This window comes from Acomys minous, assembly GCF_964271855.1.
Source record: "Acomys minous genome assembly, chromosome: 2".
Taxonomy (NCBI): Eukaryota; Metazoa; Chordata; class Mammalia; order Rodentia; family Muridae; genus Acomys; species Acomys minous.
This window is the reverse complement of record NC_140484.1, coordinates 101,376,931-101,392,981: the sequence shown is the minus strand read 5'-3', so window position 1 is coordinate 101,392,981 and position 16,051 is coordinate 101,376,931. Positions and strand designations below refer to the sequence as shown.

The window sequence follows — 16,051 nt, the reverse complement described above, 5'->3', positions numbered from 1 at the left end:
TAGGAGTCACAATCTCAACAATGTAGCCACTTTTTTAGTGTAAACAAATCCTAAATAATAGGAAGTATTTTCTGTTTTATTGTGCTGTTTGTTTTGTTACTTTTATTATCACACCTTGTCCAAAGTAATAGACTTGACTCCACTACTTCTCTTCACCTTCTAGCGTGCTACTAGTCCTGATTTGTTTCAAGTTTTTTCCATACTGAAATACACATATGACTGAAAACATGAGATACTTGTGTGTAAGTCCGTTTTATATGCAATTTAACATGATCTCCAGTTCTATGTATTTTCCTGTAGATGTCATGATTTTATTTTTGTTTTGTTTTGTTGTTTAAGGTCTATTTATTTATTTATTATGTATGCAGTATTTTAGCTGCATGTGTGCCTGCCCGCCAGAAGAGGGCAGTAGATCTCATTATAGATGGTTGTGAGCCACCATGTGGTTGCTGGGAATTGAACTCAGGACCTTTGGAAGAACAACCAGTGCTCTAATCTCTGAGCCATCTCTCCGTTCCATGATTTTATTATTTATGAATGAATAAAACTTAATACATGTGAGACAGTGACAGAGATAGGCAGATTTACTTTGTCTTATCTTCTCATCAGTTGGTAGGCACCTATGCTTTTTCCTTAACTTGGGTATTGTGAATAATATTGTGATGCAGCTGTCTAGTTATTTGGGTATATATCTAAAAGGGATTCAGCTGAGTCATATACAAGTTCTGTTTTTATCTTCTTGATGTCTTGAGGAAACTGTGCTGATTTCCATAGTGACTGATAGGTTTTTTTGTTTTGTGTGGGGTTTTTTTTTTTTTTTTTAATTTTTAACTTTTTGCAACTTTTGTTTTGGTTTTGGTAACTATTACACTTTTTTTTTTTTTGAATGTGAACTTTGTAGATTTGTCGATGACATCATGTTGCTGTGTCCAAAGGTTGAATACCCTAGATTCCCCTTTCCCCTGAATCATGGCCACTTTTTTTTTGTTGTCTGCACCCCCGGCCCCCCCTTTCTGAACTCACTATGTAGCCTAGGCTGGCCTGGCTTCTTCCTCCCAAGTGCTGAGGTTAAAGGTATATCACACTACCATGCCCTGCTGTTGTTCCTTTATTTATGGTAGGTAGCCATTAATGATAAAATGGAATCTCCTTATTGTATTAATTCCAAAGAAAGTTGTTTTTGCTATTCTAGTTTTTATTTAGACTTTCTAACAACTTGGCTGTTGTTACTTCATTTTGTAACTTCATTTTGAAAACTCAACAGATAATTAATTATCTTCAAATCATATCATGTTGTCCTACTCTTAAGTATTTTTAAAAGGTTTTATATGTAACACCAGTTCTATGACTTTTTAAAAAATGCAATATCACAGTTCATCTGACAAGATATGCTTATCTTTTCTGTTTGAAGTGATATCTACAGTCAGATATGAACAGGAACAGTAATGAAAACATGTATTACAGTAAAAGTTCTGAGTAGTAGAGTAAGATTGAATTGGCCAGATTTACAGTTTTTATTATACTCACTTATCTTATGAAACTGACAGCTGAACTAATACCCAAGCCATTGACTTAAAGTTTCTAGGAAATATGTTTCAATAGTTAGAAAAATAATAATTCATATAGAGCACAAAGCATATTCTTTTTATTGCAATTAGTTGTTTCTAAAAGTAGTTGAAAGTACTGCTTTCAAAACACTGAGTTTGTAAGTCTTAAATATCCTCATTATTACTCTTTGTTCCTCCTGAAAGAGAGGCCTATATGAAATCCTGAATGCAGTGGCATCTTTGCTGACGCAGCTCATGACCCACCCACGTGTGGTGAGAATATTGTGTATATGAACAAGACATTGCTAACTTAAACTCAGGTCTTGTGCCAAGATGCTATATTTGGTGTCCAGGCCTTATAACTATTATAGACCACACACAGCAGTAGAAATTTCTGAGAGTCCTGACTTTTAAATGACTAGGATGTTTTGTTGTGGTCGTAGTTTCAAACAGTTTTCTATACTGGGCTCAGGAGATGGCTCAGTGGGTAAAGCTCTTGCTGCTAAGTGGGGATTTGATCCCTGAGCCTATGTGATACTGAGTCCTCGTTCTCCTATAACAAGGGAGAGTTCCCAGAAGCTTGCAAGAGGTCGTCCTGTCATACACATGGTAAAACAAGGCCTGTAAGGAGAGCGCTGACACCCTGGTCCTTCCCAAGCAGCTCCATCAGCTGCAGACAGTGTTCAGATATGTGAGCTTTCTGGGAGCCGTTCTCATTCAGACCACCACAGTAAAGAAATAAGACTTTCATTAGTGTGTATTTGTTATACAAAGTGGGGTTCTGTGGGTTCTATACTGACATTTTTGTTGAAGTATACCATATTATTTGACTGTAGTTACACCTCCACTGCCTTGTCCTACCGTCCCTCCTCTCCTACTTGTCCTTTCCTCTTCCCAGTCTCCCTTCTACATTGATGTCATACATATTACAGTCTAGGTTCCACATGTGAAAGAAAGCATAGGATGGATCTCTTTTCTTTATGAGTTCTAATTAACATGATGGTCTTCAGTTCCACCCACTGTTCTGCAGATGAGTCCTTCATTTCACTCCTCTTTTTATATCCAGATGTATGTTGAGGTTTACTTGTTGATACCTCCTGCTGATTTCATAATAGTTTTCTTTGGGAAGCATTTGTTAACAGAGCCATAAGTACGATACATATTTTTTTTTTCAGATATTGTACTTGATTTCTTTAGAACTTAGTGTTGCTAGTAAGATAAAAATTATTGAAACATTTTACATTGTTTGAACATTTTTTTTTTACTATTTCATTCATGGAGAGGTTATTTTACTTATTGATTTCCCCCGCCCCAAGACAAATTTTCTCTCTGTAACAGCTCTGCCTGTCCTAGAACTCACTCTGTAGACCAGGCTGGCCTCAAACTCACAGAGATTGGCCTGCCTCTGCCTCCCAAGTGCTGGGATTAAAGGTGTGCACCACCACCACCACCTGGCTTTACTTACTGATTTTTAAAAATATTTTTTACATTGTATGTATGTGTGTGTGTGTCTATCTATCTGGATGTGTGGGAGTGAGTATGCATGTGTATATGTGGGCATGCCTGTCTCACAGAGCATGTTTGGAGAACAGTTAATGGTGTTTATACCTCTTGACTCCATGTGGATCCTAAGAGTTGGACTGGGGTTATCAGGCTCGGCAGCAGACACCTTTACTCACTGATCCATCCTTTCAGCCACATATACTCACTCACTTTTACAAATTTTATTTTTTTTCTAAGAAATTATTTCATCTTTCTACTTTAGATTGGTTCCTTGGTCTAAACAAAAATAACATATTATCTGTAATGCCATATTTTTTAAAGACACACTTTGAAGCTTTTTACCTTTGTTTCTGGCTCTGCCTTCACCCCATTCCCTCTAGCTTCAAACTGAAGAAAAAGCAGCCCGAAGGATGTGATTCTTAAGTATTTTAGTGATGTTCATAATGGTGTCTTCTTTCTGTGGCTCTTTGCAGCTTGATAAATAGAGTTGATTTTGAGTGGGGCAGATTTTCATTAATAAATCATTTGTATGCCTTACTAGAAATGTCTCGAACAGACAAGGCAAATCTGTACTATGTGAGCTTATATACAAATGAATAAAGTGGTAGGTTTTAAAATGGAAAGAATAGTGTTTACTATTGGTTAGCAGTGTAAAGAATATCATGTGATGTGATGATTGGGAGGGGAAAGGCTTAGATAGCATTCTTAGGGAAGGAGACTTCTCTTCAGTCATGTGTGCTTGAAACAATAACAAAATCATTCCAAAACAAGATGCAATGTGCTGCTCCTGAAATGGAAACACTTGACTTGTTGGAAGAACAGCAAAAGGAGCCATGTGGCTAGCTCTTAAGAGCCTTGGAGTGAGTAGACAGTCAAAAAAATATTCCATTTGCTTTGGAAAATTTGGTTAGTGATAGTGTAAAAATGCTTTTACAAAATGTGCATTAAAGCATCACTAAGTGCTGCTTCATACCAGTATGTTTTTAAAAGTTATTTACAACATTAAACATTGCCAAGAGCTCTTTTGATACGGTAGTTAGTGTTTCAGAGTGAGTGGCTGTTGAAGATAAGTTCTAAGCTTGGTGCTGCAGCTCTGTTAGGCATTGTGCAGGACAGTCTGAAAGAAGGCACAGTGATAAGCTTTTCTGGTCACTCAGAACCAAGATAGACAAAATGAAATTTAAAAATAGGCAATTCCAAGGCTGGAGAGAATGCCTTAGCAGCTGAGAGCACTGGCTGCTCTCCCAGAAGACCTGAGTTCAATTCCCAGCACCCACAGTGCAGCTCACAACTGTCTGTAGCTCCAGTTCCAAGTGATCCAACACCCTCACAAAGACATACATGTTGGCAATAAACCATTACATATGAAATGTTTCTGTTTGTTTTTTTTTAAAGTAGGCAATTCCTTTATATATATATAAAAGGTAATAACTTTATGAAAACCTTATTCACAGATGAAGAATGTAGAACAGGACTCTGTTGCCCTGTAGAGAAAATAAGATCACTGTGGTATTGTTCTCAGTGCTGTAAACCCACAGCTGTTTGCTGTAGGTGTTATCAGACTGAATGCAGTTGATAACTGTACCACCAAAAAAGCCTAAGGACACCACTGAGAAAGGGCTCCCTAGTCTTTCTTCAAATATTTCTTATTTAAATTCTGTATTTGGAGCTGTCTTCTCACTAAAATTGTCTGGTTTGGGCTGTCAAGATGGTTCATGGGTGTAAGCTCATGGGTTCCAGGTACTCACATTTGAAGTTTTTTTGTTTTTTTGTTTGTTTGTTTGTTTTTTAAAGGCAGGGTTTCTCTGTATGATAGCCCTGACTGTCTTGGGCTCACTTTGTAGACCAGACTGGCCTTGATTCACCTGCCTCTACCTCCTGAGTGCTGGGACTTCACCATTGAATCTTAACAATCTTAGTTGAATTCCTCAGACCCACAAGAAGCTCTGACTGGAGAGGTGGCTTAATTGGTAAAGAGCTTGTCACAAATGTAGAAAGGCAAGAATTTGGACCCTGGGCCCCCATGTAAAAAGCCTGGTGTAGTGGCATACACCTATAATCCATACTTTGGGGAAACAGGCAGGCAGAACACTGGAGCTCACCAGCCAGCCAGTTCAGCCAAGTTTCTGAGTTCTAAGTTCAGGGAGACACTGTCTCAAAGAGTGATTGTATAAGACACTTGGAGTCAAACTCTAGCACCTGCATGCACACAGGGACGGACAACCACCACCACCCACAAGGAGGCCAGGCGTAATGGTTAGGTCTCTAATCCTAGCTACTTGGGAGACTGGGCAAAAGAATCCATCAGAAATTCAAGGCCTAGATACATCACTACAGAGCAAGTTCAAGCAAGCCTGGCTAACTTAGTGATGTCTGCAGTATGGATGGCCTGAGGTTGCTTGATTGCTTGAAGTATGAGGGAAAGCTGCATTAGTGAAGCAGCCTGGCACAGCATAGCAGGTATGTTCTGCTCAAGAGAGGGAAGAGGCTTGTGGTAACAGTAAAGAAGCTGAACATAGCAGGGGAGGCGCACGCCCTTAATCCAAGCGCCCAGGACGCAGAGGCAGGCAGATCTTTGTGAGTTGGTGGCCAGCCTGGTCTATAGAGTGAGTTCCAGCTGTGGCTCCACAGAGAAACCCTATCATCAAAAAACAAAAAGCTAAACATAAAAGGAACAAAACTATAAAGTATTGGCTACTAAGACTAAAGATAAGTCTAAATACAAGACACACAAACAGCGCTGTGTCTTTATCTGCTTCTAAGATGGAGTGCCAACAGAAGAGGCAGAGCTAATGTCCCCAGATGTAGCCTTCTTGGAAGGGCTCAGTATCTGTTTATTGAATGTTCAGAGAATTTACAGCATGTTGCCAGGTGAACCTGGTGTCTAGAGTCTCTAGGAAGGACATTTGTGGGAGGCATCTCGTTTGGAAGCCATTTGAAAGTAGCTTGGGTAAGCCGCTGGCCACCACGCCCTCACGTTCACTGTTGAGAAACATTTCAGAGGGATGCATGCTACTCTTCTTGCAGTTTTTCACTTAATAGTACTTTCTGCTGATCTGATTGATTGGTGTGTTAATTTGTTACTTTGTTTACACAGTTGATACGCTAAGGAGCCTTTATGCCTGTGACTAAATTTATGTGGAGTATAAAATCCCATCGTTTTGAGTTTTTTTTCTTGTTGTTTTGTTTTGTTGTTGTTGTTGTTTTTCGAGACAGGGTCTCTCTGTGTAGCCTTGGCTGTCCTGGACTCACTTTGTAGACCAGGCTGGCCTTGAACTCACAGTCATCCGCCTGCCTCTGCCTCCCGAGTGCTGGGATTAAAGGTGTGTGTCACCAAGCCTGGCTAAAATCCCATCTGTAACAATCATTTTTAGCCAACCCAAAGTCCCTCGCTCAATGGGACCATACTGTGTATAAGCCAAAAAACCAAACAAAACCCCAAAACAGCCAGCAGGGTGGGTCAGTGGTAAGAGAAACTTGCCATGGAAGCCAGGAGGACTAGCATTTAGTACCCAGACCCCACACAAGGGTGGTGGAGAACTAATTCCACAACGTTTTCCTCTGATCTCCAAATGTACACCTTGGTGTTGGTGACACCTCACATGATGTGCATATGCACTCTCATATATGCACAAATAAAACATCAAAATACATGCATCTATACATTTCTGAGGAAGAACAAAATGCCTTTAGGAGGACTTGTTCTAGCTGGTGTTTGCTTCTGAGCAGTGAGGAATTTGGTAGATAAACATGGCTCAGCGCCTACATTTGAGTGCTAGTGTCTGTCTGCGTGGATGGAGGTCAGAGGGCAACTTGTAGGGATTGGTTCTCCTTGGATTATGTGGGCCTAGGAATGAAATGCAGGTTATCTAGTTTGGTGGCAAGTATTTTCACCACTGAGTCATGCTGCTGGCTCATCCTCATTTTAATTGCTAACTTTGGTAACTTAGCAATCTGAAGCTATCTTGCCTCTTCTGTTCTTATGAAATGTTTTTTAAAATCATCCTTACTCTTTTCATGTTTTTATTGCAATAAATTAGCCTCCGGAGCAGAGAAGAAGAGAGAATTTCTAAACCTGGGGCAGTCTCAACTCCTGTAAAACAAGTAGATGATCATACACCCAAAGTGGTGGAAGAAGTTACAGTTGAAAAAAGTGAGAAGCAAACACCTACTCTTCCAGGTAAGCATAACAAAAACGATTTTGCTGTCAGAGTACAGCAACTGTCATCATTTGCAGAAGATTTTAAGGATACAATTATTGTTACCAATGTGGATTTTTCTGTATATGCCATTCAGCTTTTTCTTATTATGGTAAGAGCATAGATCAGTAATCTTCATGAATGTTTTTACTTTCTAAATATAAATTATTCATGTTTAACAGATGCTTGCAGTAAGTAAGGATGTTTTTCAACACTTCTCATTAAAGATAAATATTATAGAGCTGAGGGGTGACAGTGCTTGTCAAGCTAGTAATAGACCTTAGGTTCCTCATATAGCACTGCAGGGACAGCATGGAGGGAATATTAGATTACCTTCAAAAATAAAAAACAAACGATATTTTAAACATTGGAACTGTTTGCTTCTATTGTTTGTCTTACTCTAGTTGACTAGTGGTGGGAATGTGGCTGTTAGAAGAGGGTTTGCATAATGAAGAACGTTACTGCAGAGAACTGTATGGACCACTTGATAATTGCTTTTTTGTTCTCTTTTATTATTATTATTTTTTTTAGAACCAAAGCCTGTGTATGCTCAAGTTGGACAACCAGATGTGGATTTACCTGTCAGTCCTTCCGATGGTGTTATGCCTAATTCAACTCATGAAGACGGGATACTTAGGTAATGCAATTTCCAAGCCAGATGGTCTTTTTGTATTTATTAGACGTTTCTCAGCATAGGAATTGAAAGTCAAGTTCCTACAGTATTGTCTAGTGCCTGTAGTACTATGGTTAACAGCAAAGCTACCTTTTTGGGTTTTCCCCCCTTTTTTCTTTTTAATTAGGACCTTGTCTTACCTAGTTCTTAGGTAAGAGTAAAGATTTTCTACTAAGATACAGAGTGTCCACATGCTTTCTCTGCTCTAGCACTTAGAGATAGGTACTTGTAAGTCAGCACTGAGACATTTTGGGCTGAGTCTGTTTCTTGTGGACCTCCTGTGAGGTGACATGTGCAGAGTCCCTGGCCACACGGTCAGTAGCACACCTTCAGTTATTCAGCCAAGAGTATCTCAATGTGTTGCCTAGAGGAAAATCATTTCTGATTGAGAAAGCTATTCTGGAATTAGTTTGAGAGTCCATACCATGTATTTATTAGTTTATAGGTATATTTTGTGAGCAAATTTTAAGCCTTCATAGTCTTTAAATCTGTTGCTTCCATCATAAAAAGGACATGATATGTGAATACTTGAAAATAAGCACATTTTCTAAGGCGTAGTAGATCAAGAATTCTCCCTGCCCTCAATGTTTTCTGTTTAAAACTAAAAACAAAAGTACATGGGTTGTTTCCTCAGTACTCAGGCAGAAGCAGATAGCTTAGAAGTAGGTGAGTATTGTATGAATTTAAATAGCTTATTTTTAGTATTGGTAATGAATGATTAAAACATACAGAATGAAAAAGCTTAGTCTTAGCCAGGCTCTGTGGTGCACGCCTGTAATCTCAGCACTCAGAGAGACAGAGGTAGGCAGATCTCTGGGTTCCAGGCCAGCCTCGTCTATGAAGTGAGTCCAGGTCAGCCAAGGCTACACAGAGAAACCCTGTCTTGAAAAACAAAATGAAACAAAACAAAAAAACCCAAAATGAAGCAAAGAAGGAAGGAAAGAAAGAAGGAGGGAAGAAAAGGTGTAGTCCCATTGCTCATTTTTGGCATTGCTGATATTGTAGTAAGATGCTGAAGAACTGCTTCTCCAGCCTGAAGGGCAGATGCGGAAGGGGAAGAGCGTGTCTGCAGTCCTTATAGCTGAGCCATGGGTCTTTCATTCAAATACAGTTAGTGGATTTGAGGGGAAAATAAATGAGTGGGTTTTGTTACTGCACATAGTTGATATAATGCAGATAGGGCAAAGCACAAAGTCTGTCATTTTCCTGAAGCTGCAGTCTAGCATTGCTTTTCAAAAGCCAGACTTTATCTGAGTACAGCGCCGTTCAGCCACATCCACTTAGTGAGGCTCTCTGGACTAGTCAGGGTTAGTGGAGGGTTTCCAAGGACCTAGGGTTTCCAAGAACATATTTAAAAGATCTGTCTGTGGATCCAATGTTTTAGATGAGGGCACTGCTGAAAGCACGATACCAGCACAAGCAAGGACTCAGAAGCATCCATGCCATAGCTGGTAAATATTGTCAGAACGGTGTCAAGGGTGCTAGCAGCCTGTCCAACGTGTGGCCTTTTGACTTTTTTGTCTAGGTTTTCTGTTAGTTTCAGGTAAGAAAACGAGATGGCTGGACATAGTGACACACACTTACAGTCTCCTCACTCAGGAGGCAGATCTCGAGAATTGGAGGTCAGTCTGGTCTGTATAGTGTTCCAGGACAGCCAAGACTAAATAGTGAGACTTTGCATGGGGGTTGGAAGGAGAAGAAAACCAGATTAATGGTGACTATTTCACAAATTATAAAGGCTATTGCAATTTTTAACTAGTGTGTTCAAAAGTACCAGAATTTCTCCCTTAAATCATTTATTCAGGCATGTGACTTTATTTTATAAATTTTGATAATTTGGTAATTAGTTAATAAATTTACTATATATTCAGAATAGTGAGAATTAAGAATAGTTGTTTTTTCCCTTTGAGACAGGGTTTCTTTATGTAGCCTTGCTGGGATTAAAGGCATGCACCACCATGCGTGGCTTAAGAAGGCTGCACAGAGAAATCCTGTCATGAAAAACCAAAATAAATAAATAAATAAATAAAAATAAATAATACTTTTTTAAAAAGTGCTCCTCCCACTGCTCCCCCTTCGCCAAACAGGATTTCTTTGTGTTATCTTAACTATCCTGAACTCTCTTTGTAGACCAGGCTAGTCTCCAACTCACATTGATCCTCCTGCCTCTGCCTCTCGAGTGCTGGTGTTAAAGGCGTGCGCCACCACACCCAGCTAAAAGAACAGCTGTTGAGCTGTGGGGACAACAATGAGAACTTAGACAGCAGTGTAGAGCAGTTTGCCCAGTGTCTGCTCTGCCCAGCTATTCTTTAAGTTGTGTTTAGGTGTTTGCTCCCCACCCGCATAATAGAGCGACGTGTGTGCATCTGTTCCTTCACTTCTTCCCTATAGGAATTATAGGACAGAGGTGGATACAGGACTAATTGAGAAATGCCGAATAACCCAATGTTCTTATCTCAGAGTTAGAAAGAGTTGCAGATTAAGGGTACAGCAAAGAGCCCACCAATTACCAAACTTAAATCCTCTATCTTAATTTAAATCCTCTATCTTAATTGTAGAGATTACAACAGACCCTGCTTGTATATTTCCTCATATTAAGAAAATTACTGAACTGTGTGCATAGTTTCTTTTCCTTATATTAAATGAGGCCTTTCATTTATTTAGTGGGATTGGTGTAGAAAAGTAGGTTTTGTTTTTGTTTTTTATGTATTGGGAATGTACCATAAGTACTTTTAAGAAGAGGGAAAATAACTGTTTATAAGGAAAATTATAGAATGGTCATAGAAAGCATTTTTTCTCTGTCAAGTTTAGGTATTTTAAAACTTATTTTCAAATAAGAAATTAGAAGGTCTGTTAAATCTGGCTTTGGAGTCTAATACTAAGTTCTACTTACTGAGTGAGTACCATGTAGGAGGCTCTAGAAATGATGGTCCTTTGTTCCATTCTGAATATAGCTGTTGCTGTAGCAGCCTGCTGTGACATCTAACTGTTTGAAATGAAATATCTGTTTTAACAGGCCCAGCATGAAACTGGTAAAATTCAGAAAAGGAGATAGTGTGGGTTTGCGACTAGCTGGTGGAAATGATGTCGGAATATTTGTAGCTGGCGTTCTAGAAGATAGCCCTGCAGCCAAAGAAGGCTTAGAGGAAGGTGATCAAATTCTCAGGGTATGTCAGTATATCATCTTATGTGCATTCGAAAGTCTTAGATCATCAGGTGCCAGGCATGGCAGACTACTGTTGTGATTAGGGTATAATGTATGTACAATCTCTTGAACCACCTAAGTTTCAAATTAAGAACTGATTATCTCTAGCTTGTGTTAGACTGATCACTTGCCACATTCTGCCTTTGCTCTTGTGTGCTGCTTTGTTGTTATGTTAGTGATGTTTTATTGAAGTTACTGGTATTTATAGAACCTATAAGGGAAATAAGTTTTAGATAATTTTACTGTCTACTAAGTAGTCTTCTAAAAATTCAGTTAAACTAAAAGTTCAGTTAAACATTTGGACTGGCCAAGACTGCCAGAGACCACAACTTGCCAGCCAGCATTTTGGGATAGGTATTGTGAGAGTAAGTAGTCTTCCTAGGAACCCTGGCCTCGAAGACTCCTTATTTCAGATAGTGGCTCAGATCCAGGAGGGTGGATGGGATTTATATCAGCCAAATTTGGCTTTCAACCTTCACACCTCGCAACAAAGGTGATCATTGACAAAAGCCAGGAGAGCGTGGGCTAGATGTACCCACCAGTTGTGATTTTCTCTTCCGTTCCTTCCCTTGACAGTGTTGCCTAGCAATGGTAGTGTCCTGTCTGTGTCTCACTTCTTTATAGGGTGTCCATGTTTATATAGATTTGATTTCTGGTAGGTAAACTCTCTTTTTTAAAATCAGAACCTCAGTCTGTCCAGAGGTGTGATGCACTTACTGTTTCTCTGTCTCCTCTGTTCAGCGCCTCCACTCTGGTCTCTTTCTGGTTTCAGCCTTCTTCCTCCCTGTGCTGACTAGAGTCTCCCATCTGCTCTGCAGTCTTGCAGCTTTGTCTGCCTCTTCGCCCTTTCCTCCTCTCTGGTTCCTCAGCTTTATTTCTCCCACTTGCTGTTGACTGTTCAAGGGATGTTGAGTTCCTTCTTTGTTTCCTTTTTCTTTTTGTTAAACACTGTGGCCTTGCAGTCTGGCTTTATCTGCTACTGAATCTGAGTTTTCACAGCCATTACTGACCAGTGTCAACTTCACCGCACAATTTCTTTCATTTCTTAGCAGCATTTGCCTGTCAATCCTTGAAGGCTTTCTCTCTGAGATTCTGTCATATGACCCCACTCCTGCTGCCTTGGGGAGACTGTATCAGTGGTCCCTGCATCTCAGTGAGCCGCCCACAGTCAGAGTCTTTCTACCTTGAGTTTGCTGTGCTTGTGGCCTGTCCCAGTGGCGGCATTGGTCTAATCTTCCTTTCCCTTCAAGCATAAGCATGTGAGGCAGTCATGGCACCATCTCTGGTACTGTATTAGTTCCTCCTGATCCTTCACTTATACTCAGTCCACTTATGTTGCATTTGAACACAACATGATGGGAATTCTGACTGTAATTGAAATTACAGCACTTTCCTTACCCACTCTGTGATCCTGTTTTGAGGTAATCAGGGAATACATCATTTAAAAGCAGCTTCTTCTTATAGCTCACTTTGGCTTTTACATGAAAGTAAATAGTGCATTTTGATTATTTGTCTTTTGGCCTTTTTATTGTTTCTATTAATGGAGAAATTTTCCCTAAAAGTAACAGGAGAAAATCCCCACTTGCTTGCAGTCCTGCACAGTTACTGGTAACAATTGGATAGATTTCATTTCAACTTCATTTTGGAACTTAGGAATTTAGTAATATAAGTAGATACTGACTTTGAAGTAGTAGACTCTGAAAATACTTGTTTTCTAAGTAAATAAATACATTTATATTCAAAACAGCTAGTATAAATTTATACAATTCTTTATTCCAATAGGTGAACAATGTAGATTTCACAAATATCATAAGAGAAGAAGCTGTCCTTTTCCTCCTTGACCTCCCTAAAGGTGAAGAAGTGACCATATTGGCTCAGAAGAAGAAGGATGGTGAGCTACTGTCTGAAATGGAGACAATGCACCTGCGGGAGGGGAGCCTCACGTGGGGATTGGCTCAGGTGTTCAGAGTAAATCAGGGGCAGGTGTGGTAGCACACCCACAGTTCCAGCACTCAGGAGCCCAGCACAAGAGGATCACGAGTTCAAAGCCAGGCATGATGACTTAGGCATTTTATCTCCCTACTTGGTAGTCAGAGGTAGGTGATTCAAGGTGATTCAGAGATCTGTGATTCAAGGCCAGCTTGGTCTACATAGCAAGTTCCAGGACAGGCAAGGCTACCTGGTGAGACCTTTCCTCAAAAAAAAAAAAAGAACCATTTTAAAAAAAATGTAGCTCAAAATGAATCATTTCAATTTGCGTAATGATTGAATTTATTAATCTCAGAAAGTTAATTTTATTTGCTTATGGTTCTTTAGTCTTACACTCTGCTCCGTAACAGAGCAAGATGAATATAACCAGTATTTACGGCATTATGATTTAAGTCAAATGCCAGCCAATCCTTTATTAGTTATTGGATTATGAAAAGTGTTACGTGGATAGTGTCTAAGTTTTGTATTGGTATTTCCTAAGCAATATACAGGACCATTAGTATCATGTCAAAGAATGTGTAAGTAACTGTTCTTTCTGGGGTTTTTCTGTTGTTGTTGTTGTTGTTTTTTGTTTTTGTTTTTTACTGAAAATTGAGATTTATTTTAGCTTATGTTTCCTATCCAGTGGTTGAGAATCAGTTGTACATTGCCCACCTCCACCCTCTCCAGCTCCCAGCTCCAACACACTCCATTTTTGGCTTGTTCTTGTGTTGTATGTTTGTTTTTGAGGTGGATGTTCATGTGGCCCAGGTAGCCTGGAAATTCCTGAGTTGAAGAGATTGATCTGGAACACCTGATCCTCCTGTCTACCTCCCAAGTGCTGGGGTTACAGGAATAAACCACACACAGCCTAGCATGCTCAGTTGGAACTGTCAAAGTCTTCTGGAAGAGTTGGGGAACAAAATTGCTCTTTAGAGCATTTGCAGATCAATTAGATGCTATAACAGGAAGCAGAAATTCATCTTTTTCTGCATCATTTCATCATGTGCCCAGTGGAGGCACTGAGTTTCCATTTTAAGAGGTAATGTTGAAGAACAGTGAGATGAAGTAATTCCCGACACACAGTGAGATTGGACTTTGACTGGTACTGTATGCTGATGTGGGCATTAGGAGCATCTTCATAAATATCTTCTCTGCAGATTAAGTTTTTATCCTGGTAAGTATTGATTAATGTGTTTCTTTTGATTCCTTAGTTTATCGCCGCATTGTAGAATCAGATGTAGGAGATTCATTCTATATTAGAACCCATTTTGAATATGAAAAGGAATCTCCGTATGGACTTAGTTTTAACAAAGGAGAAGTGTTTCGTGTTGTGGATACTTTGTACAATGGAAAGCTGGGCTCTTGGCTTGCCATTCGAATTGGCAAAAATCACAAGGAGGTGGAACGAGGCATCATCCCCAATAAGAACAGGTATGAACACTTGGAAACTCCTTATGCTGTGAAGTACATAGTGATGATACAGTTTCATTCTCATTGAGGAATTTGGGGTATACAAATTGGTGTTTTTCATTGTGTTCACTCACTATATTCATAACTGATTTAATCACATTATAAACCTACTCTATTAAAACTGTAAATATAAACTGCAAGTGAATCCTTATCCTGAATTTTGATATTCCATTTTATTTTGTTGATTTTTTTCCTTGTTGCCTTTTAAATACCCTTGTTTATGTTTCTTTCTTTCTTTTTTTTTTTTCCTTCAATAGAGCTGAGCAGTTAGCCAGTGTACAGTACACACTTCCAAAGACAGCAGGTGGCGATCGGGCAGACTTCTGGAGATTTCGAGGTCTTCGCAGCTCCAAGAGAAATCTTCGAAAAAGCAGAGAAGACTTGTCGGCTCAGCCAGTTCAAACGAAGTTCCCAGCCTATGAAAGGGTTGTTCTTCGAGAAGGTGGTTTATTTCCTGTAGCTTAGTGCATATTTTCCAGAAAGTGGATTTATAAACTATGTCATCATCATCATCTTTCTTTATTTTACTTTTTTCTCCATTTAATTTCTCTCCAGCTGGATTCCTAAGACCTGTAACCATCTTTGGACCAATAGCTGATGTTGCTAGAGAGAAGTTGGCAAGAGAAGAACCGGATATTTATCAGATTGCAAGTGAGTAGACACAGGTCCAGCACTGACCTTCAGTGGGCTTCACGGTCTTTCTTTGTCTGATTCCTCTAAAAGGGAATGTCCAGCCAGTCTCGTAAAAATACAGCTTTTGTGAGAACATTGCCTTCATGTCATTCTTTTAATTTTGAGGGAAGGCAAAACAATCCTATCTTTGTTCTACCACGTCCCTGTACCAAGAACAATTCCCACTTCTGAAGCAGTTGCTTCGTGTGAAAACTGCCTCCCCCATGATCTTGTTGAACCGTCACAGTAACGCTGATGAAAGAATCCAAATACTAATTTTGAATTTGAGCAGCCTGAGCCTTAGTGAGGCTGTGCTAAGCATTGCTAATTGTCTGTTAGGTTTACATTTTCCCTTAATGATCACTAGTGAATGGCAAAACATGGTCTTCATCTCAACCCTTTCTGATGGATGTAGTGATTTTTTTTTCTTTTTGTTTTTTGTTTTGTTTTGTTTTATTTTTTTAGACAGAGTTTCTCCGTGTAGCTCTGGCTGTCCTAGACTTGCTTTGCAGTCTGGCCTTGAACTCAAGCAATCCACCTGCCTCCGCCTCCCCAGGTGCTGGGATTACAGGCGGGTGCCACCATGCCCTGCTGATATAGAGATTTTTAATAAATGAACCATAGAAATATATACACAGGGTGATGAACTTTGCCAATGATGGCAGCTGGTCTCCTGCGGACTACACAGTGAACATGGTGGCAGCAGCGCTGTGTATGCCAGTGCATGTTGTTTCATCCTATTATGGTTGAAACATACAAACTTGGTTATAATTACTTGGCATGCTTTAAATTACACATGAAAACTTACACT

The 16,051-nt window shown here is 39.6% G+C and overlaps 1 protein-coding gene across 7 annotated transcripts in view; it reads left to right on the top strand.

Moving 5' to 3' along the window:
• The window catches only part of TJP1 (tight junction protein 1), a gene marked incomplete at its 5' end in the record, with an annotated part of 244,602 nt that overhangs the window by 201,537 nt on the left and 27,014 nt on the right, over positions 1–16,051 (top strand). For all 7 annotated transcript variants that reach the window (XM_084765546.1, XM_084765545.1, XM_084765543.1 and 4 more), the window contains 7 exons: positions 7,091–7,230; positions 7,781–7,886; positions 10,939–11,089; positions 12,910–13,018; positions 14,310–14,529; positions 14,826–15,010; positions 15,124–15,219. In XM_084765546.1, coding sequence (XP_084621672.1) covers positions 7,091–7,230; positions 7,781–7,886; positions 10,939–11,089; positions 12,910–13,018; positions 14,310–14,529; positions 14,826–15,010; positions 15,124–15,219 — 1,007 coding nt within the window. The remainder of the gene's footprint in view (positions 1–7,090; positions 7,231–7,780; positions 7,887–10,938; positions 11,090–12,909; positions 13,019–14,309; positions 14,530–14,825; positions 15,011–15,123; positions 15,220–16,051) is intronic.